General features: G+C 42.4%; 1 protein-coding gene across 5 annotated transcripts; it reads left to right on the plus strand.

Annotated features, from left to right (window-relative positions):
* Positions 1-1,346: 1,346 nt before the first annotated feature.
* depdc5 (DEP domain containing 5, GATOR1 subcomplex subunit) lies at positions 1,347-24,327 on the plus strand. 5 transcript variants are annotated; one of them, XM_079529607.1, is made up of 43 exons: positions 1,355-1,733; positions 1,915-1,982; positions 2,099-2,186; positions 2,760-2,806; positions 3,460-3,545; positions 3,635-3,718; positions 3,984-4,033; positions 4,141-4,210; positions 4,582-4,660; positions 4,810-4,871; positions 4,976-5,045; positions 5,147-5,219; positions 5,561-5,664; positions 5,765-5,839; positions 6,836-6,970; positions 7,073-7,134; positions 7,406-7,479; positions 7,761-7,830; positions 7,951-7,987; positions 8,174-8,294; positions 8,729-8,952; positions 9,100-9,300; positions 9,636-9,771; positions 10,204-10,298; positions 10,605-10,664; positions 11,925-12,108; positions 12,813-12,970; positions 13,109-13,232; positions 13,586-13,753; positions 14,535-14,763; positions 15,070-15,203; positions 16,473-16,569; positions 17,102-17,164; positions 17,642-17,766; positions 18,072-18,152; positions 18,789-18,921; positions 19,346-19,445; positions 19,644-19,883; positions 21,991-22,160; positions 22,709-22,880; positions 23,076-23,136; positions 23,319-23,401; positions 23,671-24,327. In XM_079529607.1, the coding sequence occupies exons 2-43, from the start codon at positions 1,925-1,927 to the stop codon at positions 23,967-23,969; spliced, it is 4,782 nt and encodes a 1,593-aa protein (XP_079385733.1). In that variant the 5' UTR covers positions 1,355-1,733; positions 1,915-1,924; the 3' UTR covers positions 23,970-24,327. The 5 variants fall into 5 exon arrangements, with proteins under 5 accessions (XP_079385737.1, XP_079385736.1, XP_079385733.1 ...); XM_079529608.1 differs by having other exon boundaries at positions 11,952-12,108; XM_079529609.1 differs by lacking the exon at positions 17,102-17,164 and having other exon boundaries at positions 1,357-1,733.
* The last annotated feature ends 128 nt before the right edge of the window (positions 24,328-24,455 follow it).

Here is a 24,455-nt window from a genome sequence, read left to right on the forward strand (position 1 = left end):
TTAGTCCCGCGGACCCCCATTAGAAAATATATGCCAGGGACCCCCATAAGAGAAGATTTATACGCAGTGATTCTCAACCCATTTAATTTCAAGTACCAGTTTGACATGCATTAGTAACGGACCCCCATTTAATGGCATTTCTATCTCTGGGACCCCCAATTCATATTGTAAAATCAATGTTAATTTAACTCTGAGGGTCCATTTGGTTCCATTTGTACACTCTCAGAGTTACAGACCCATAAGGGTCCATTTGGTTCCAAACTATCATTTAGCTGGGGACCCCCTGGAACTCCCTCAAAGACCCCTGGGGGTCCCCGGACCCCACTTTGGGAACCACTGGTTTAGGCTAATTTAGGTACTGTGTGCCTCCTGCTAGAACAATTGTGCTGACTTCAATATTTCCTGTGTTTTGTTTTGTTCAATATTGTTAAATTCAGTGTTGACGTGTATAGGCTATTTAGGAAAATAAGGAACAAACTGCGTTCCTTATTGGTTCAATAAGGGACGCATCATTTAATTCTCAAATAAGGGATGATTCTTGGGTGGCAACTCACTCTGAGCTTCTAATGCGTTCAAACGGGCAGATGCATAAGATGCACAGTGTAATCCTACACTGTATTTGTAGTAGCTGTGTACTGTAGCTTTTCATGTCGCTGGCTTCTAACAATGAATGGTAGACTAGTTTAGCCTGGCTCCAGCCCCTGAATCGCTAGCCACGCCCATTAAAGGAGGTCTGAGACTCGGTTGGAAATCTGACCGACGAATCAGCGTCGTTTCAACTCGATGACGTCAAAACAACAGCGCCGTCCAGACACAAACAAACATGGCTGCGCCAGTAGCATAGCAACTTATGCTACTCTTTTGGTGTCACATTTAGCTTCATACTGGGTGAAAGTCTCATTCAAAAAATTATTTTTTCGCTCGAAAATGTTAGTTACAATGACATTGAGTTGACGTGTTTTTTTTTTTTGGTAACTGTTGCATAATCGCAATTTCGCACTCGAGTCCCATGCCCCGGCCATTTAGCTCTGTCCCCCCCCGCTGACATGCCCTCAACCACGGCTAAGTTCAGCCTGCTGCGGTCGGAGCCTTGTCATCTGCTTTGCTACTATTGTGATTGGTTAAGGGTGAACCAATCGCCGAAGACTGCCTCTTTGTCAACGCCCATCTCAGAAACGGCGGTAGTAGGGAGGGCTTTCAGACTGAATAATGGAGTGAAACGAAATGAAAATTCAGGCTGAGTGTCAGGCTAAGACTAGTTCGTACTTCGTAGTTAGTTTTGCATCTGCCCGTGTGAACGTTAGGTGTGAACAGAGGAGGAGAGAGAGAGAGCGAGAGAATTGTCCAATCAGTCTCTCTTATCCAAATGCACCTAACCAATCACCGACTGGTAACATCATGTGGGTCACAGTGGGAGGGATTTCCATGTTGTTTTGAGGAAATGAAATGGCTGGAATCCTATGGATGGAATCTGTTAGTTGACTTGACTGTAGCTTTTCAGTGACACTTTCATTGAAAACTCATGCTTTTTTCATTTTATTGAGAAGGCACTGGGAAGGAAAGTGGTGGTAACCTAAATACTGAGTTGCGTGTCATTGGTATGAAGCCTTGGTTGGCTGGATCTCCTAGTAGTCTTAGCAGGGTGCTGCGTGCAGTAGCTAAGCTAAATATCAACATCACGGGACAACTTGACTTCCATGTGTTGCTGAAGGAGAGAGAGGCTGTTTGTGCAGGTATGTAGTTTTTATGTGTAGTCCTACTTGTGGTGATTCAAGATTGACGCTGCTAATTGATCGGAGATTCGGAATCGGACTACTATGTCATAGCTAGTGCATATCTTTGTGTCACTTTTGTGTGTATTGGTACTTTGGAGTAGTAGCCTATAGTGATTCCAAATGACTGATTTCTCCTCAGCTGCTTCGTCATGAAGACCAATAAATCATATAAGCTTGTATTGCATAAGAAAGGCTTTGGTGGAAGTGGTAAGTAATATTGATGTGATGTGAAAAAAGGTTTGACCAATACATGTGTAGTATAACATTAGGTAGATATTCAGTCATTTTGAAATCAATCATCAATTACCTTTTTCCTGACACAGATGATGAGTTGGTTGTCAACCCAAAAGTGTTCCCTCAAGTCAGTGTGGGGGACATCATTGAGATCGCACAGCCGACAGATGAATACAGGTGGATACCATGCATGTCAACTTATTTAATTATTGAGCTGTATAACATTGTCAGTTGTCAAGATAGGGTTAGAAATAGAGAGGGAGGGTCTCCCCAACTAAGTTAGTGTAATGTATCTTCACCATGCATTATTACATATTACTAGAGAATGTACAGAGTTTCATTGTCGTCTCTGTAGTCTATACCTAGAGTAAAAATGGTCCAATCTGCATATCAAATGGGGCTTTTGAATACAAAAAAATCACACTTGTGTGAAGTGAGGGGCGCCCACTGTGTCTGCCACATGACGTCACTACTTAAAAACAAACTTTAAAAGTTTTCTCAACTGGGCACCTAGGCTGCTGAGCCAGCCTGACGGCGTGCCGCGGGTTCGACTACCGATCCCGACGGCCTTTGCCGCGTGTCTTCCCCCCCATCTCTCTCCCCATTTCCTGTCATTACTTTCAACCTATCAATAAAAAGGCAGAAAAAGAAAAAAGTCCATAGACTTGGCTGCCGGTGCAATTTCTCACAAATCATGAATCATGACATCTACTGCACACATACAGTATCATTCTCTCTCCTACATTCCAGCCCTCTCCTGCTGCAGGTGAAGAGCCTGAAAGAAGACCTTCAGAAAGGTAAATCTCTACAGCTACAATATGAAGATTGCAATATTTCAGAAATGCCCCTCATTAGTTTAGATTAAATCATTATCATTATTATCTAGACAACACAAATAATGAGGGCATCTATAGAGCCCGAAGTCCTGATCGTCAGATTCGTCACACACTCGTCCCCTAGTTCCAAGGGGTTTGCGGAAGTTTTTCTCTATGGAGAATAACATGGGGTCATCTTAAAATCATCTCATATAAGAATTGTGGTCCAAAAATAAACCAACTGTCTCGATGATATTGTCGGGGAGGTGTCTCTGTAGCGTTTACGACACTCACTCAGTCATATTTGATACAGTCTGTTTCTAGCGAACATTTACAGTAATTAATTCTGCAGCAGTCAGTTGATTCTTCATATCCATATGAGTGAAACTGCCGGGATGATTTGTTTATTTTTTAACACAGTTCCGAGGTGATTTAAGATCCCCCTATGGGGATTATAATTCAAATAAAAATGTACAAGAACCCATGTACCTCTACCGATATTGATGTCAGACTTCGGTGTTCTATGTATCCTCTAACCAGTATGTTCTTTGTGTTCTTTATGTCCTTTGAGGGATAAAAAAAAATAAAGGTTTTAAAATGTATTCGTAACTGTTGAATGCATTATTCTTCTCCAGAGACAATCAGTGTGGACCAGACTGTAGCACAAGCCTTCAAACTGCGGGCCTACCAGGATGTCATTGTAAACATTGTAGATCCTAAGGTACATTTGTGTGTCTGCTGTGCTTCTTAGTTCCACCACTGGAGCCTATTTGATCTGAACAGGAGCACTCATAAGCTTTGTTCTTGTAGGATGTTACACTTGACCTTGTGGAGCTCACTTTCAAAGACCAGTATATTGGCAGAGGAGACATGTGGAGACTCAAGAAGAGTTTGGTGAGGCGTGTGTGCGTGTGCGTGTGTGTGTGTGTGTGTGTGTGTGTGTGTGTGTGTGTGTGTGTGTGTGTGTGTGTGTGTGTGTGTGTGTGTGTGTGTGTGTGTGTGTGTGTGTGTGTGTGTGTGTGTGTGTGTGTGTGTGTGTGTGTGTGTGTGTGTGTGTGTGTGTGTGTGTGTGTGTGTGCGTGTGTGTTTACCTGCCTGCATAATATTCATAGTGGCTTATGTATACCTGAGAATTTATATTATACCATGCATATTACAGGTCAGCACCTGTGCCTATGTGACACAGAAAGTGGAATTTGCTGGAATCAGGTAGGCATTGAGTATTATGACTATTTCATATGAGTACTAAAGGTGTTTTTATAGAACAATGTGCTGAGAGGATCAATAAAGAGACTTACTGTGTGTTCTCTCTCCAGAGCACAGGCCAGTGAATTGTGGGTGAAGGGAGAGAAAGTAACCTGTGGTTACATCAGTGAAGACACCAGGGTAAGACGTAAACCACATGTATTGTGTCACAGTAATGTACATACAGTATGTGTCTAGTATTGATGTACAACTCAATAACCAGTATCTAGTGGTGTGTTATTGTTCCTCAGTGTTTGGATATTTTGTATTCGCCACATGTTTTATTAGGGCTAGCATATTCATACAGCAGTTAATCAGTGAAAAATGCTATTTGTTTTGTACTGTATATACTTTCCCCATTTTCAACAGTTTTTATTATATTTTTACACTTGCTTTGGCAATGTAAATGAATGTTTTCTCATGCCAATAAAGCTCCATTGAATTGAATTGACAGAACAAGAAAAAAAAGAACATTTTCAACTGTATAACTGTGACACTGTCTTGTTATACAGGTGGTGTTCAGATCAACATCTGCAATGGTGTACATCTTCATTCAAATGAGCTGTGAAATGTGGGACTTTGATATTTATGGTTAGTTGATCCTCACCTTATTTAAACATTGCAACTACTACTACTACTTTGTCTGAGACTAAAGCTATTCTAATAGCATATGGGCGAATGAGAATTGAAATAGGCAACGCTATGAAGGAGAAGATCTGATCAGATTATTTCTCTTTCAGGTGACCTGTACTTTGAAAAAGCAGTAAATGGTTTCCTGTCTGACCTTTTTGCTAAATGGAAGGTTTGCGATTTTTAACTATTTTGTGAGATTGTTTGTAATTATTAAGCCTTGCAATTATTACATCCAAGAGACCGTTCTTATGATGCATAACCGACTTGTTTCAGGAGAAGAATTGCAGTCATGAAGTGACGGTCGTACTCTTCTCGCGTACGTTTTACAACGCTAAAACGATAGGTGAGCCTATGATTTATAAATTCAGTGCAGTGTATATATCACTGAATCTGCATGACAGCTGCATAATGACTTCTTATTTTCTTCTGTTCTTCTGTTATCAGAGGAATTTCCAGAGATCCTGAGAGGTTCTATCAGACAGGATCACGAGGGACGCTTTTACGAAGACTTCTACAGGTGAACTAAATTCTGTATTTCATGTACTATGTGTCCTCAATGCATTATTATCACCTGCCTGGAAATGTTTTCATGACTGCTATCGCACCCAGTTAACCATTTTAATGGTATGTGTGTGTGTGTGTGTGTGTGACTGTGTGTGTGTGTGTGTGTGATGCACAACACTGAATCCTTCTTGTATCTTTAGTACAACGTTAATTATTTGTTTTTCTCACATCCTGAGTTGATGCTGAGCTTGACCTGGCATTACCTCAAAGCAAACAAGCAATCGCAGACTACGTCAAATTAACTGTGGAAGGAGTTTGGTAAATGTTTGTAGCATCATGTCATGTTGTGTGCAGGGTAGTGGCTCAGAATGAGAGACGTGAGGAGTGGACCACGTTACTGGTCACCATCAAGAAGCTTTTCATCCAGTACCCTGTCTTGGTGCGGCTAAAAGAAGCAGGTACGGAATGAATGAGGCCTGGGATGTTCTGTCATTGATTGATGGATGCCTTCCTTGCTATTTTGTACCTTTTGAGTCCTGTTGTGTTTGTTCCTAACAGACGGTTTCCCTTCTGGTCAAAACTCAACTGCTGCTCAGGGGAATTATCTGGAGGCCATTAACCTCTCCTTCAATGGTTGGTACTCTAATTATGCACTAAATAGAGAGATGATTTACAACTTGCTGTTATTTCTTTCCACATAGATCATTTTGTTGATCAGTCATGTGTCGAAGCAATGACCACCACAAATATCAGTCTAGCAGCTGACTCCTGATCAGTCCTAAAAACAACATTCACCTGAATATCAGTCTAGCAGCTGACTCCTGATCAGCTGACTCCTGATCACTCCTAAAACAACATTCACCTGACTGACATAGTCTAGCAGCTGACTCCTGATCACTCCTAAAACAACATTCACCTGACTGACATAGTCTAGCAGCTGACTCCTGATCACTCCTAAAACAACATTCACCTGAATATCAGTCTAGCAGCTGACTCCTGATCACTCCTAAAACAACATTCACCTGACTGACATAGTCTAGCAGCTGACTCCTGATCACTCCTAAAACAACATTCACCTGAATATCAGTCTAGCAGCTGACTCCTGATCACTCCTAAATTAACATTCACCTGAATATCAGTCTAGCAGCTGACTCCTGATCACTCCTAAAAACAACATTCACCTGAATATCAGTCTAGCAGCTGACTCCTGATCACTCCTAAAAACAACATTCACCTGCATATCAGTCTAGCAGCTGACTCCTGATCACTCCTAAAAACAACATTCACCTGAATATCAGTCTAGCAGCTGACTCCTGATCACTCCTAAAAACAACATTCACCTGAATATCAGTCTAGCAGCTGACTCCTGATCACTCCTAAAAACAACATTCACCTGAATATCAGTCTAGCAGCTGACTCCTGATCACTCCTAAAAACAACATTCACCTGACTGACATTGAACACCTTGAAGTTGGTGAATGATCATATTTAATTATCGGGTCAATCGTATTTAGGAAATAAGCAAAAACAAAAAACGACTTAAACATACAATAATGTCAGCATGTTGACTGGTAGGAATGGGTTGCTTAATACCTTAGATTAACACAATTAGAAATTCTCCTCCCACAGTTTTTGACAAGCATTACATCAACCGTAACTTTGACCGGACGGGCCAGATGTCAGTGGTCATCACTCCAGGAGTGGGGGTGTTTGAAGTGGACCGTCTCCTTATGATTCTCACCAAGCAGCGCATGATTGACAATGGTGATATACACGTGGAACTGTGGTTATAATGAATACAGTGATTATCATAATTTCATAATTATGAGCTTCACGGTATTGATGGAACTTGTTTTCCTGTGTCAGGCATTGGTGTGGACTTGGTCTGCATGGGGGAGCAGCCGCTGCACGCAGTACCGCTGTTCAAGGTAAGACATCCGAGATAATGCAGAGCATAGATAAGACAACAACATAGCAGTATAAGATTTGGCTGGCATTTGCCAGCTGAGATGGCTGTATTATTTTTTGGAAGGAAACTTCTACATGCTGCTTCAAATGGTGGGGTGCGTAGGACAATAGGATAGTCCAAAAATTATAAAGTTATCCTGCACACTGCCTCTTTTTTTAAAATTAACAATCAACGTTTCGGTTGTGGAATGGATTACGTTGGTCACTGATGTTCGTTGGTCTCCTATGTAGCTGCACAACAGGACAGTGCCTGGAGACTCCCGTCTGGGGGACGACTACAACCTGCCACACTGGATCAACCACAGGCAAGAAGACAGTATGACATGCCAACACATTGGATGGGCAAAACAGTTATTTATAGAACAAAATGTATTGTAGAATTAATTCAAACTGGTAGAGCCATATGTAATGGAGGTAATCGTGATGTCATGGGTTTGAATTCTGCCCATGAACTGTGACATATCATCTGCTTTCTCATCTGCTTTCTCTATTCTCTCCTCTGTTTTAAGTGTAAGTCAAACAATGGAATTAATATACACCTTAATAGTCTTTATTAAACTGCATTCATGGTGTCACCCCTCCACAGCTTCTACACTTCCAAAAGCCAGAACGCCTGCAGCTATTTCACCCCTCGAATTAAACTAGCAGGCCGCAAGGTACAGAATGCTGCCCGCTACAGCTTTTGCATTAAAGTCGATAAATGACCTTAAAATATTTTTATTTTGTGGAATTTTATCCACAGAATTCATTTCAATTAATATTTTTCATGTTTTTAGCTCCATGCAGAAAAATTCAAGAGCAGCAGAGATCACAGTAAGAAATCACTGATCACCTTTTAATGCAATAATCTAATATCTAAAATCTGATACTGATAATGATGATGGTGATAATAATAATCACATGTTGGGAGGGGGGTGGGGTGAGAGGTTGGTGCAATGCATAAATCCTAATCCTGTAATAATCTCCTGGATATCAAACTGACCCTGTGACTTCCTCCAGCTCTCTGTGCCCCAAAGGAATCCGACAACAGCCTTCCCATACAGGTGGACTACGATGCCCATGATGCTCTGGTGTTCAGACTTCCTGGTCCATCACGAACTCAGAGGAGCACCAACTTCAGGTTCTGACCAGCCATGCATTGGACACGTTTATGTGTGATCTGTTGTTCTCCCTGAGGGTCCCTGTTGTAATAAACACTTTTGGTGCAACATAGACACATCATCAGTGTCTTTGAAAAACACTGCCCTAACTGACCAACAAAACAAATCGAGCAATTACAATTTAGATCTGCTATTTTTCAATAGCTAAACATAACATAATGCACACCAAAAGGGGTCCCCGCCCCAAAATGGGTTAATAAAGAGCGTTTTAGAGTAAGCAAGAACAACACATGGTAATACATCAAATACATAGAAATAGTCATCAAGGATCATACGTAATCTAAGAACCTAACATCCGTCTAACAGTGGTATATCTGTACAATGAAACTACACTCGGTCTATAACTTGATGTAGTCTTATAGTTTTAAATAAGTAACAGTGATTCGTCTCCTAGGATTGGCCGAGATAAAGAGTCGAGTGGAAGGAAGAGCTGGGGTTCAGTTGATGTTAGTGGGGGGATGGGGGCGTCCCCTCCATGTCGCTCTGTGGCCCCTGATGAGCAGCGGAGCCTGGCCTCGGATGACAGCCTGGGGCCTGTATCCAATATCCTGCTCATACCACGCCTGCCCCCAGCCCAGTACGAGGTCAGCAGCTCCCTGGGATACACCAGCACCAGAGGTATCTCTTCTTTGGTCTCTGCACGGTCAAATCTTCAGTGTTAATTAAACTCTAACTGCTTTGGTTACAAATGGATAAAATATCAATGGATAAATTTATCCCCCAATTCCTTTTATAATCTCTCTCACTTTCAATTTTTCCCCCCAGAGTTGCTGGAGAAGATGATGGAGTCTCAACGGGACTCGAGCGCTCCTGGCAGGTTCACGGTCGGCAGCGCTGAGTCAACGCTGCACATCCGTCCAGGGGGCTACACCCCTCAGAGGGCACTCATCAACCCCTTCGCCCCCTCACGGATGCCCATGAAGCTCACTTCCAACCGCAGGCGCTGGATGCACACCTTTCCAGTTGGTGAGCACGCACGCACACACACACACGCACACACACACACACACACACACACACACACACACACACACACACACACAGTTTTTAATCCCTATGTCATACATTTACTAAACACACTGTTGAATATTAGTAAGATGTTGATTTTATTTGTCCTTACATTTGAATTATAATTGTACTGCCTAGATGCAATTTGCAATTTATGTTCCTTTGTAGGAATGACACAGTCATACAGACAGAAAACACACCAAATCTGTACAGCTCAGCATTGTTAATTGACCATAATCACGTTTGAATAATGTCCGGCGTGTGATCAGTGGTTAACTGTTCTTGCACCTCAGGTCCGTCTGGAGAGGCCATTCAGATCCACCATCAGACCAGACAGAACATGGCGGAGCTACAGGGCAGCCAGCAGAGAGACCCCGCCCACACCTCAGCTGAGCTCCTGGAACTGGCCTATCACGAAGCCACTGGAAGGTTGGACACGCCCACCTACAGTTTCACACAGTGGCTGGGTCTTATTTGCAAGGAAGTTTCCTACTTACAAGACTTACTGTAGCATTATTTCTAAATACGCCTGCTACACTAGGTAGCTTGATTTGGTGAGATAAAAAAAATAATTGGTGCAAGTGGTACATTGGTGCCGTGGCATAATATGTGGTGAGGCCCATGATCATTCATTTATATATGGCTATTTTCAAATGAATTTAAAAATATAATGGAATAATATTCATTCTGTATTTATTTCAGTTCTGAACCATCTCAAACGGCCCGGCTCTTAGTAAAGAGCGGGCTTAAGGAACATTCCTAACGAACTAGTAGTAACCAGAAACGTCCTTGCAAATGACACATAGCCGAGGTATGTTGACGAAGCATGGCACTGTGACTGCAGTCACTGATTTCTTTCAGGCGGACGGGATCTCGGCACATGGGGGACAACGGGCTATACGTCAGTGGAGGCGTAGAGGAGTTCACTGGAAGCACAGGAAGCAACAGCACCACTGGTACACATTCACAACAATAGTGACCTCACTTTAGGGCTGCACCTATCGATTACTTTAGTAGAGTAGTGTGTGTCTTTTCTTTGATAGTTTTCTTTATTTTGTACCTATCAACAAATCGATGCAAAATGATTCTAATCGATTTTTCTAATTATCGACTAAATCGATTTTGTCGCACAAAGATAACGAAAATAGCCGATCTACAAGCTCACGACGCAATGCTTAACCGAACAAACTTTAAAATTATGTTTGTATTTTACCGTTAATTTTACCATAATTTCATAGGTGTAAATTTCTGTTTCTGTACAGGAGCTCCTGTCAATCGTGGCTCCTCGTTTGAGGATTCCTCCTTTGGTGGTTCCGATCCAAGTGAGTGAGCCTCACCATTGGAAAAATCAGCTGAAAGACGCAGTCCTTGCACGTCGAAGAGCTGTGTGATATAGTTTATATCTCCACTTAATGTGTGTGTGTGTGCGCATGTGCGTGTGTGCCTCCATGGGTCTCAAAACTCAACTATGAAAGGTAAAAGAATGTTAGAGGTGACATGCTGAAGTAGTGTCTGAGTCACCTTCAGCCCCTTCCCCAACCCCTCTAATATCTTTATTCTTTACCTGTCTTTTTCTGGATTTCAATCTTTCTGTCCGTTTATCTCCTCCTGTTATTCTCTACATCTTCTAATTTATTTTTGTAAAGCTACCCTTCATAAAATCTATTCCAGAATAATTTTCCTTGGCTGATTTTACTTAAGACTTGCATATAGTACTACTGTATGTGCATGGAATCGGCATGTTAATATATTTAATCATACATTTTAATTCATGGTTTATTGGTGCTGCTAGGCTGTCGTGTGCATGCACACATACACACACACACTGTAGATATTCCTTTTTAATTCATAGTATGTTTAATTCTTAACACTGTATATATGTTTGCATGATGTTTTGATGGTACTTATTCGCCGTTCCCGTCACACTTAGTGCAAATCGGAAGACATGCTTATCATGTGTGTGTGCGTGCGCGCGTGTGTGTGTGTGTGTGTGTGTGTGTGTGTGTGTGCGTGCGTGCGTGCGTGCGTGCGTGCGCGCGCACGTGAGCACATGTGAGTGAGTGACATGTCTGATACAGAGCTGTGCACTGATTGATGCAGGTCCATAAAGCTCCACTCTGCATGTGTTGATTTGATCACATAGCTGCCTGAGCCACTGGAATAATCATCAGCCGAGGTGCAATGAAACCAATAAAAGTAACATTTTCCTGTTTTTGTTCTCCTTTCCCCCTTTTCACTCTCGTTCCTCCCTTTCTCTTTTTTGTGTGTTCGTCCGTCACCGTTCGATTGCCTGTCTGTGTTTCTGTTTCTTTTATCGTCTCTCTTTTCCATCTATATGTCGTCTCTATCCCGTTGTCTTTCTCTGTCGTTTCATGTTCAAACGCTACCCTTCTATGTATCTTTCTCCCATGTTTCCCTTACCTCTCATGTACCCTCCACCCTTTGGAGTGCATGTATTTGTATTTTCTTTTTTTTTGCCATGGGGGTTTTGGTTTGTGTCTTTTTTTGTGTGTTTGTTTTGTTTTTTGTGTCCCGTTGCGTGTGTGTCTATTTGTGTGTATGTGTTGGGGGTACTCCTGAAGCCCTGCTGCTGTCTACCCCTCCGACAGTGCCCAGTTTCTGCTGCACGGTGGGGGTAGACTGGAAGTCTCTCACCACACCGGCCTGCCTGCCTCTCACCACCGACTATTTCCCTGACCGCCAGGCCCTGCAGAATGACTACACAGAGGGCTGCTATGACCTGCTGCCACACACTGACCTGGAGAGGTCAGACATCAGACATTTAGTTTATTAGCACATTGTTATAAACAACAGAACGATACATATCAAAGAAAACAAGTTACTGTGCGAGGAAAAAAAAAAGCCGGAAGGCAATTTGGTTTATTTTCCACTAGAAGTGGTCATTAAATAACGTTGATTAAAAGTTCAATAAGAACAATACAAAATAATACAAGTTCACAAAGAGGAGCAGCAGTGCAATAAAGAAAAATTAGATATTGTTTAATTTTTCTTAAATATTAAATATAATATATAAGTATAGTGATGACTTAAGTGATGCATCTAAATTTTATGGAACATTGATGTTTCAAAGTATGACATAAGGGTTAATTAACTTGTGGGGTAGGAGTGAATCTCAGACGTAACACAAAGAGAAAAGAGAGAAAAAATGTATATATGAAATTTCCCTGTAGATATGAAAAGCACAAACAGATTTGATTGTATTAGTACTTTGTAGATTGAAGATGATGAAATAAAAATAATATGAATTAAATCTTTTTTTTTTAACGCTATAAGGACCCACTAAACATACGGCATCACCCTCTCAACAAGCTGTGAATATTGATCAACATGATGCAGAATAATTTCCATTAAAAAAAAATGTCAACACAAAAGACACCTGTACCGATAATAATCACTGATATTTCTCCTATCTGTACATGGACCTACTGCTCTCTCTCCTCGATGCCAAGGCGTGAAGATGAGGGTCCGGTGATGAGTGCTCCTCATGTCTTTGAGGAGTTCATCTGTCAGCGACTGATGCAGGGTTATCAGATTATTGTCCAGCCAAACAGGAAACCCCAGCCAGCGGTTGCCACACCTCTCGGCAGTAGTCCGTTGTACTCCAGAGGTGAAAGCCTCATGTTATGTGTATTTATGTTATGCTCTCTTTGCTGTCTCTGCTAATGCAATGTTAATGTAGTTGATTAATCTGTCACGATTCTGATTCTAGGTTCTAGCTACCTCATTGATTTTGTTCTTCTTTCAGGTCTGGTGTCTAGTATGCGTAGACCAGAAGAGGAGGAGAGTGTATACTGGCTCAGTATGGGTCGCACCTTCCACAAAGTGTGCCTCAAAGACAAGATTATCACTGTCACTCGTTACCTGCCCAAGTGAGTGGGAAAGGTCTTCTACAGACAGCAGTGTTATTTAATTGCAATAATATGAATGTGTGAGTGCGTGCGTGCGTACGTGTGTAAATGGTAAATGGTGCATTTATATAGCGCCTTTATCCAAGGTGCTTTACATAGATTGTGCATCAATTCACCCATTCACACATTCATACACCGATGGCGGCAGAAACCATGCAAGGCACTAGCCAGCACATCAGGAGCAATTTGGGGTTCAGTGACTTGCTCAAGGACACTTCGACACTAACTCTGGGGGAGCCCAGGTTCGAACTGGCAACCTTGCGGTTACCATCCAGCCACTCTACCCCTGAGCCACACCCCTGTGTGTTTTGCAGGTACCCGTACGAGTCGGCTCAGATCCAGTACAGCTACAGCCTGTGCCCTCCCCATTCTGAAGCCCACTTCCTGTCCTGCTGGGTGGAGTTTGGTCATGAGAGACTGGAGGAGTACAAGTGGAACTACCTGGACCAGTACATCTGCTCTGCGGGCTCCGAGGACTTCAGGTGGCCACAGGGCAAACACACATAGTAGTAAAATCCTGAGGGCTAATTTAACTCTAAATGATCCATTTGCAATAAATAAACTTAATGAGCTCTGACTGCTCTCACACACAAAATCACATGTGACTTGTGTCACATATGACACAAGTCATATATCCTTACAATACTGACATTAACCGATTTAGACCTGGTGTAACCTATACGTTGTTTTACCTTTCATGCCGGGAGCTACCTCTGTTTCTCATACACATACACCTTTTGTATCACTTTTGTCTCATATATAGCAGCAGCATTTATTTAATAAAATTCAGAAAAGGTTAGGTTTTAGAAGGCGCTTTTAGAATCGGCCTCAGGTCTAAATGTGCCCAGGCCAGTATAGTACAGAGTTCAGAGCTGGCTACAGAGCTTGCAGAACATTGCTCTGCTTATCGGATTATACGTTGTGTTTGTAGTCAAATTCAAACCTAGCTTGTGCATTCATGTTTCCTTTATCCCAATATCATTGGGTCTGTGACAGGTAAAATGCTTAAACACATGTATTCTTTTAAACATTTACCAGTCCGTATATCATAAATGTAATTGGTGATCATGTATTGTGCTCATCATGTGATTATCTCATCCTGGGTGTGAAATTCAGCTCCCAAACCCGTGTTTGATTTGATTTCCTTTGTCGATAATTCAACAAAATCTGATCTGTCCTTTCCTGTGTCCACCACAGTATCCAGCAACAATCAGACTCTTCCCAGTTGTTCCTCTCTTCTCATCTTCCTTTCCTTTATCTTAGTTTGATCGACTCTTTGAAGTTCTGGAGGACCCGTTTCCTATTGTTGCCGGCTGGGGGTGCCAGGCGTGTGGCGGACGGGGAGGGTCACTGGGACGTTTATGGAGACGGAGCCGGCAGTGGGGCCACCATGAGTGGAACGGGGGACTGGATGCTATTGGACGGTTTCATCCGCTTCCTGGAGGGTCTAAACCGCATCCGTAGACGCCACCGCTCTGACAGGATCATCAGAGTAATAATAATAAATAATACTGATTTGGATTTGATAAATCATTGAGGATTTAATTGTTAAATTGAAGAAATGTATTTGAAAATCCTGGTAAACGATTAACTAAAGAGTAAGGCTCTTCCTTAATATCTGTTAAACTTTTCATGTTTCGCATTTTGGAGCATTTTCGTTTGGTGTTAATAGCAATGTTTATTATACATTTCTTACCAGCTACTATAGAATGACCAATAACTTTTAAAGCATTGAAAGAAACGTATTTCACCACAGCCATCTCTCTTAACTCTTTCTCTCTTTTTTTTGATGATCTAGAAAGGCACACCAATGAAAGGGCTACAGGTGACTGGACCCCTCCCCTCATATCCACCAGAGCCTGTAGCGCCACCTCCTGGAAAGAAAGGCACCTCAGCCTTATCAGCCCTACTGGAACTTGAGCAAAACCAGAAGTAAGCACATTGTGCAACAGTTAAAACTTTCACAAATAGTGAAAATGGAAACCGTTTTATCTGGCGTAGATCGGCATATTGGCCCTACACATTGGCCTGTTTTTACACTGTAAAGTATAAAATAGGGCTTAAGTGGTTAATCGATTTGTTATTTAAAATACAAAATGTTTTTTAAACGCACTTCTCGATAATTTGATCCGTGAAAAAGTAATCAACAGATTCATCACTAAGAAAATAATCTATAGTTGCAGCCCCTAGACCACATGAATAACTAGAACTGCACTCTGTCGAGTGCCTACTTGCTTGTTGCACACCAGTAGGCCATAAATGGCCTACTAGTGCGCAAGCAGAGCGTGCAAGTACTGTAGACCGCTACAAACTTTCAAATCTCAGCCTCTCTGTGAAAGAACGTTTGCAATATTGAATTATTAGGTTTAGCCATTTGCTACGTACCTTGCTTTTGGAGGAGAAAAAGTAGTATTTTGAAGTATGGTAATGATTACTTATGCCTGTTATGGCAGTGGTGTCAGATTATATACATGTATACATAGGGGCATTACCTTTAGTCCACCCGACACTGAAACATGTCATCGTTACGTCACCATCAATAACCAATTATACCCTGGCATTGGTACATATATTCATCACGTCATATGCTCATATGTCTATATATATGTGTATATGTCTAGTATGTATATGTAATTTCTGAGTGATTAGTGGTATAATGTGGTTACTCGGGTGGTTTGATGCGTATGTCCCTTTTTGAGTGGTGCAAACCACTCCAACAACCAGCTTTGTCTGTATCTATGTTTGTGTACCTGTGTCCGTGCACAGGTGAGCATGGTTACCATGGTCACTGACATTACGTCAGACCACAGCTGATCAGGCTATATAAGACCTCGCACCACTCAGTTCACACGGGTGTGATTTTATTTTTTATCCACCTGACACTGAAACATATCATCATTACGTCACCATCGTAAACCAATTATACCCTGGCATTGGTACATATTCTTCATCACGTCATGGGACATCCGCGGAAAACATACCTGCACGGTCTGCTTCGTGCCAGCATATGACGTCATATCATATGCTGCTAAGGGATGTACGCATCGTAGCACCTGACTGATAACATTACTTGCACGCTCTGCTTGCGCAAGTAATTAGAAATATAATCTCTGAGAACTCAAAATACAAGCACAATTGTATTCAGTGACTTCAGAACATAATCAACCAATTTCTAACATTTGGTTTTCTTTCTGTCTGCAGGACTCTAGAGGAACAACAACAAGGGAAGTCTTCGGCATCTGCCAGTGAGCCCTCAAATGTCACCACAACTGGCATGTATGTGGATAGTCCCCGCAAGGTCAGTGTCTTTTTGCGTGCGTGTGTGTGTGTCTGTCTCAGTGTGCGTGCATTCTGAAAATCCTCTGCCTGCGTTGTGTGTACTAGAGTCAGGTGAGGAAAGTAGACATCGTTTTGCAATGTGATTTAACCACTTGAACTCTAGCTTTGTGTCACATTGCTTTGCAATGTGACACATTCATTGTGACCAAATCTCTTTCGGTGACGAGAGTTGTTGTAGAGTCCAGAGGGGGAAAAAAGGTCTAGAGCCCTGGAGGACAGTGGTCAACTAAGTATATAGCGTTTAAGTGGTTAAACAAACTACATCAAACACATCTGAATTCTGAACTGATATGAAGTCGGTTTAAAGCATTTTGGGGCAGGTGTAGAATCTACAAGCAATAGTAAGTTGTAGCATTGCTAATTTAATTGATTTCTGCTATTTGATTATGGGGCTTTGCTATCAGTTCCTTGCTTCCATCTTTCCATTCCTCTGGTGTTTGTGGGAGTTGGGTGTTTCATCTTGGGGTTCATTCCTCCTCCCATGCTGACAGGACACTGCCTTCATATTGGACTTTATACGTAGCCCTCGTTCCTCCTACATCTATCACGCTCAGGTCAGTAACGGGGTCTCTGGACATAGTAACTCTCCTGTAGACTAGTGGACTGTCTATATGTGTGTATGTGCTGCATGGTGTTGGTCTGTCACACTTGCTATGATTTCTCTAACGTTCCGTCTGCATGCATAAAACATGCATGTGCCGATTACACCACAAAACGACTAGAACTGTAGGTCGTTTTGTGACTGTGGGCTTGCGGTACTGTCCTAGAGTCAACTTGTCACTGTTATGCTTGGTTTATAATCTGTAGCATTTGCTGGAAAGAATTGTGTATAGTTGTGTACTGTATTTGTAATAATAACAAATTCACTCATTCCCAAGGCACACCGGGTCTTGTCTCGTGGCATGCTGTTTTCGGAACCACCGAAGTAGCTTGTTGGTTCTTGTGCATGAAATAGTGACTTACTGTGATAGTCATAGTCAAGGTAAACAGCCCTCTTTGTTACACGTTTGTGTGGTGCTTCAACCTTCTAGCTGCCTGCTGAGCCTGCTGATGGCGGCTCCAGCGAGAGAGGAGGCCAGACACAGGGGGCTACAGCAGCACTTCCTGCTGTTCAGAACACAGGGGACACAGGAGTCAGTGGAAACACTGACACCAGGTGGGTCAAGGCTCTGAAACACATTCATTTCAAGGATCCTCAAATTGCCTAAGATCACAGGCCATGTCTGTTTAGAGGTAGTGCAATGTTTTAAAAAATCACACCTGTGTGAAGTGAGGTGCGCTCTTATCATACAGTTGTGTGTGTGTGTGTGTGTGTGTGTGTGTGTGTGTGTGTGTGTGTGTGTGTGTGTGTGTGTGTGTGTGTGTGTGTGTGTGTGTGTGTGTGTGTGTGTGTGTGTGTGTGTGTGTGTGTGTGTGTGTGTGTGTGTGTGTGTGTGTGTGTGTGTGTGTGTGTGTGTACAGTGGACAGTCTGGTACGGGAGCATTGTCTCTATCCTCATCCTCGAAGCTGTTGGAGATTCTGGAGGCCATTGAACACCCAACGTGAGGCTCTGACTTTGTGCATAATGCAAATACCTTCATTCCTATGTGGTCTAATGTGCTGCAGATGTTTAACTGGTTATTTACCTTGAGATATAATTGCACAACAGTAGTGGATGTTCACACAGATGTATGTTGTTGATGTAGGCTTCAACCTTATGCAAATAAGCCACCGTGGCCAGTGTGCCGGTTATGTTCATATGGTGTTCTGCAAAAATTGCAAAACAAATATGCAGAATAGGAGGGAAAAGCCATTAGTTTGTTGGTTTTGTCATCCATATAGAGGAAACATGGGGACACAGAAAGTTTCCCATCATATTTGACATGTTCATTCACAGGGAAATAAATGAAAAGAACACGGAGTGTAGGCAAAGTACGGAGGTTGACACCATCCCTGCTAAGTTTAACGTTAATGAATTAATGTTAATTCATGTAGAACACCTGCATAACTATTTGAATTATCCCCCCCAGTGCAAGTGTCAGCTAAATGTTAGTCCATAACAGCACACGCATCATCCGAGAGCTACGCAGCGACTGCATCATGCAACCACTAAGTCCCTGCTGGTGTTGAGTGTACGACTGTACGTACGCTGAGCGAGTCTTAATGTCTCGTGCTGCGTGATCATGTGTACACTACAGGACAGGTGTGCAGCTGCTACCTGAAGAGAAGGGCCTGCCCCTCAACTGCTTCATCAGCGCTGAGATCGTCCACTGGTTGGTTAATAACGTGGATGGCGTGGCCACGCAGGGCATGGCTGTCGACATCATGCAGGTACTGTAAGGCACTGTTTTCAAAAAATGTGTGGGTCATGACTCGAGTAAAATAAATCCCAATTTCTATTCCTACATTTAAAAAATATATATTGTTCAATTTTTTTTTTTTAAATAAAATAAAATCATTTCATACATTTAAAACAAACACACAAACTAATCAAATAAATAAATTAGTGAAAATAGCCCATCTGCAAGATCGCAACACGTTATACACTTCTGCTATTTTCACTAGTTTGGTACCCGGACAAACGTCTTGGTTCTCAACCTGTGGCGTTTGGGAGCCACTGCAATACAGAGGTCTTACAGTGTAAGACCTCTGTATTGACCTTGTGCTTTGACTGATTTGGGAGAGGGGGAAAATTGCCATTGATTATAGAAATTGTTTTGAGTAAATATTTCTTATTTCCATGTTGCATGTGTAGAAGATGCTGGATGAAGGCCTGGTGGCCCATGCATCTGGGGATGCCATGCGAACCTTCGTCTACGGCTTCTACTTCTACAGGATAGTAGGAGAGAAAGACGGTGAATGGGGGTTTCTAAAAGTGCTCATATAGAGTGCATAACGTTAAGGTTTTACACAATTTCCGTTGCACACACCTGTGGTGCAGCTGTTTCAGATAGAATTGTTATGTCATAACTTCAAGATGAAAGGAAATGTTAGTAGTTTCCACCAGTTTTTAGCATGGAGTTCACCATCTCTTCATCTCATCTCCATCCCAGTCCCCTCGTCGCCCCTCCCCTCAGCCACGGCAGGGGTCTGGTCAGCAGCAGGCATGGAGGACTTTGCCCTTTTCCAAAGGAAGTGGTTTGAAGTGGCCTTCGTACTGGAGGAGCGCCGGCCCTGTGACCTGCCGGCCTTCCTGCTTCCGTGGCTCCCCAGCCGGCCTGCCTCCTACGCAAGTAGGCACAGCTCCTTCAGCCGCAGCTTTGGAGGACGCAGTCAGGCCGCAGCACTGCTAGGTACACCCAGCACTGCACCTCCCAACAACCATGCCAAAACAGAGCCATCCACCCAATTACATGCATTCCCTTGAAGTCGCCACCATTGGGATTGGCTGCATCCAGTCGTAAAGTGTCACACACAATCATCATGTCTCCATCTCTAGATCACCACAGGTCTGCTGCTCACCATCAGAGCCTTTTTGTTGAGTCTTCCTCAAACAGAATGTCATTGTTCCTGCTCTCTTCATCGCTGCTGAACTGATTTCATTAATTTAACACGTTGACTACGGAGAATTGAAATTAAATAAGCTTCACTGCAGAGTATTTCACTAATTTGAAGAATCACCCGGGCGCTAATGTAGGTCCGTTTCATGAACATTTTTAAATGGTGTGATCGTTTGTTGTCGTGTTGATAAAGAATCCAAACTGCCGATCAACAACAAAGAGCATAGGACCACCCGTAGTGCGCCGCGATTGCCATTGGAATGCATTGGGCCTCAATTTCCCAGAAGCCTTAGCAAGCCAGTGCGACTGATCTTTTTCCGGTGACGTCATCCGAACGCGTCACCTATCCCACTCTGTCTGATGGAAACCCTCTAAGTCATAAAACGTATTAAAACAGGCAAATTAAACAATGAAAACAAAAAACGGGAATGTCGTGATCCGCAGTCAAACTGTTAAAAAAGCCTCTTTTATGATCTAACAATGAATCTACAATCTAAATAACTACTCTGTACACTCACATGTAATTCGTGTGTGACACTGAATGACTGGACTCTTATTCTCTTGATGGCTGACTGAAGGGATGCACGTCAGTTCTCTGGTATTTATGTTTACTCCAAATTGTAATGCAATTGCATGTGGAGCCCCTCACCCAGATCTGTTCTAATTGTAGTTAGAATTTAATGTGTTCACAACCAATGGCAGTGCCTCTGTCCAATCATATGGCTGATTAATTGAATGAATTAATCAGATCAAGATCAGATGATTGATTGTTTTCCAGTCAAAGCATGGTGTGTGGTGGTTTGCAACCTGTCCAATCAGCCCACTAGTTGGTGTGTTAAGAGCATGCTGTGGTAGTAGTGGCTGTGGTACGGTAGTGCCGTGGTGTGCAATGTCCTCGCCTATTGCTCTGCCTTTGCATTCCAATGTATACATCTGGAATATTGCTGCACTGGCTTGATTCTAACCACTGCTGATGCGTAGGCCAGGCCAGCCCATTTTGTTGCACATAAAACAGTGATCCGAACTCAATCCGCCAACCCTCAAATAAGTCAAGCATTTACAAGAATGCGTAAATTCCTCTTTTCTTCAATAATATGAGATTAAACATACCTTTATAGTAGAAGAGGACTGTAATGGAATAGGGTTCCTTTGGGATCAGTGTTCCTGTTCCTGCTGAAACTGAAATTACATAACTTTCAAAAAGATAATTCAAATGAATAAGGAACCTCTCTCTGTGCAAATGTGCGGAATAAGCCTGAGGAAGGTTATTACGTTCATTTAATTAATTGACATTTTGTCTACATTACATTGTTTCAATAGTCAATACACTTGTTTGGGGCTGACTTGCGCATTACTACTAATCGTTCACCAAAGCCTTTGTGTGTCACTGCTGACTTTTTGAAGTTTTGGATTCTCTGTACTGCTTGCTGACTTGGCAAGACATTTCACATGAAACCAGTCCAGCATTTTGGACTGTTATTTCCTGGAATAAACCGAAAGTATGTTTACTGGGTGCAGTCAGAATATGTGCTGAGTGCTGACTAAATGAATGTTATGAATGAAGTAAAACCCATGAATAATGGGATCATTTGATTGTCTTTACTACTATTTCAGAGTTCTGATAAAAGGAAGCTTGTATATCTTACCTCTAAACTGCTTAACTAAAATGGCTCTTACTTACACATTTCTAACCGTTGTTGTAAAACTTTAATTTCCTCTCATCCTAACACTTCATAAACCTCCACTGCGATCCTCTCACTCATTCATCTTCCTTTCTCTCCGCCCATCCTCCCATCCATCTGTCCTCCTATTTTCTCTTGGTTCCTTCCTCCGTGTCCTTGTCTGTATCTCTCCCTCCACCCCCATCTCTCTCTCTATCCCTCCTCTCTCTGCCCCCCAGCTGCGACCGTCCCAGAGCAGAAGACGGTGACATTGGACGTGGATGTTAACAACCGCAGTGACCGCACAGAGTGGTGCAGCTGCTATTACCATGGCAACTTCAACCTCAACGCAGCCTTTGAGATCAAGCTGCACTGGATGGCCGTCACTGCAGCTGTGCTCTTTGAGATGGTAGACACAACAAGTATAAAGCAGTGCTGTTTGATTTTTGGCTAATGGGCATCATTAAGATGGTATTCATCCCAACCCAATGCTAACTAGCACACCTACAACCTGAGATGGAGGAGTTAAATATGACCTGGGTTGGTGCTGGGACCGATGGAATTAGTCTCTCGAGTCATACAGTCAGAAGCGCTGAAATCATTCAGGCACTGGCGCCACGTTGTAGATTATAGGGGTGGCGTGGAAAGTGTTTAATACCATTGGCATGTCTGTCAGAATTTGCCTCACCCCAAACTCTGACCTACTGTATGTGATATTGATGTTTTGATCAAACGTATGGACAATGTATGTAATTTTCAAACGTATCGGCAGTCACATTTTTCATAATGGATTATGCACCTCACAATAAGTTGTACATTTAAAACTTAATATAATATAAAACGTATTAATTGTACGGTCTTGAACGGTAAAACCCCAAAAAGGGGTTCCTGTCCTTAATGGGTTGGATAACATGTTTGCTTTAATTATGTTATTGTAAATGTATGTGAAATACTCAGGTTCAAGGATGGCACAGGAAAGCTGCGTCCTGTGGTTTCTTACTGGTGCCGGTTCTGGAAGTACCATTTGCTTTAACATCGTATCTGTACGGTGATCCACTGAGGGCCCAACTCTTCATCCCCCTTAATATCCAGTGTATGCTAAAGAATGGCAGTGAGAACCTGTTTGAAGGTGAGCTGCTCCATTGAATGGTGTTGTGCATTGTTCTTCACCAAAGTTAAGTACAAGTTGGTGGTATTTCTTCATTTATTTCTGTTTAGTATCATTCTATTAAATCACCATATTGTCCGCACACACTAGAAGGCACTTAAAGGTGTTATACAAATTAAAATGATGAATAAGATCATTTCCCATTATATTGTGTAGGCTTTGAACCAGAGACATACTGGGATAGGATGCAGCTGTTTCAAGAGGCCATTCTTTACAGGTGGGTTATGTCTATGTGACAAGTCTTCAACACATCACTTAAAATATTTGTAAGTGTGGCAAATCATTTAGAATGAATACATTTTAATTAATAAATGATCATTTTACAAGGTATATGTGTGAATTGTAGGTGACCCTCTGAAGACACCAAATTGTCATTAACATTGTTTTTCTTTTAATCAGATTTGGCTTTGTTCAGGACAAGTTCTCCGCTTCTGCTTTCAATTTCCCAGCAGAGAACAAGCCTCAGTACATCCATGTCACAGGTATGTCACCCTATGTAAGACGTTTCACTTCATTGTCGTGGCCAGATAGTTTGTATACCATGTACGCATACACGTGACAATAATGCTGAAGATTCAAAGCCAGATTATGACCTGGGTCAAATATCTATTGCCTCTCTACCCCTATGATCTTCCCTATCATTGGTCAAATGCAAACAATTGTCCCTACTAGTATTTTCAACAGCATGTTTTTTTCCCCCCCAGTTTACTTGTGATCCCTGTGGTGACCTCTGGTCTTCTCCCTCTCTCAGGCACCGTGTTCCTACAGCTGCCTTACTCCAAGAGGAAGTACTCTAGCGGACAGCAGCGTCGTCGCAGAAACTCAACCACATCCAACAGCCAGGGGGCGTACGGAGGCGAGGAGCGGGCGGGTTACTACTGGGCTTACAACACCATGCTGACGAAGGCCTGGCGGACCGGGGTGTTGGGGGACGAGAGGCTGGCCGACCGCCTACTCAGAGACTTCACCGACTTCTGTGCCAACAAAGACAACAGGTTGCAAACTTTCTGGGACAGCTGCCAGGAGAAGATGAATGCCAGCGCTCCGTGAATAGGTGAAAAAGTGTTGTATGTGAGGTGGGTTGGCATTATCGGTTAGGACCGGCAATCCAAACTGGTGATCTTCTGGTTACAAGCAGCACTGTGCCACCCGATAAGACTGAGATTTTGTATTTGGAGATTTTTTCGATGGTCTCCGTACATGTTTACATGTGTGTCATGACTTGATATTTGGACTTGCAGGTTGGACGTAGTGAATGTTCATGGTTCAACTAAGACCTGAGAAGGATGAAGGACTTTAGGACTGATATACTGCTGCTGCTTCTTATTATATGCAAAATGTGAATATTGTAATAACCTATGTATTATTTAAAGCATTCTTTTAATACAAGATAATCTACTAGAATTTCCATGTTGCAATGTCATATTTTGAGCGTTGGTTACAGAAATACTATCGTGACGGTCCTTTATTAATTTCACATAAGTCACAATATCTCAACATTTTACCATTTATTCCCATGACATTAAACTTCATATA

This window comes from Electrona antarctica, assembly GCF_951216825.1.
Source record: "Electrona antarctica genome assembly, chromosome: 19".
Taxonomy (NCBI): Eukaryota; Metazoa; Chordata; class Actinopteri; order Myctophiformes; family Myctophidae; genus Electrona; species Electrona antarctica.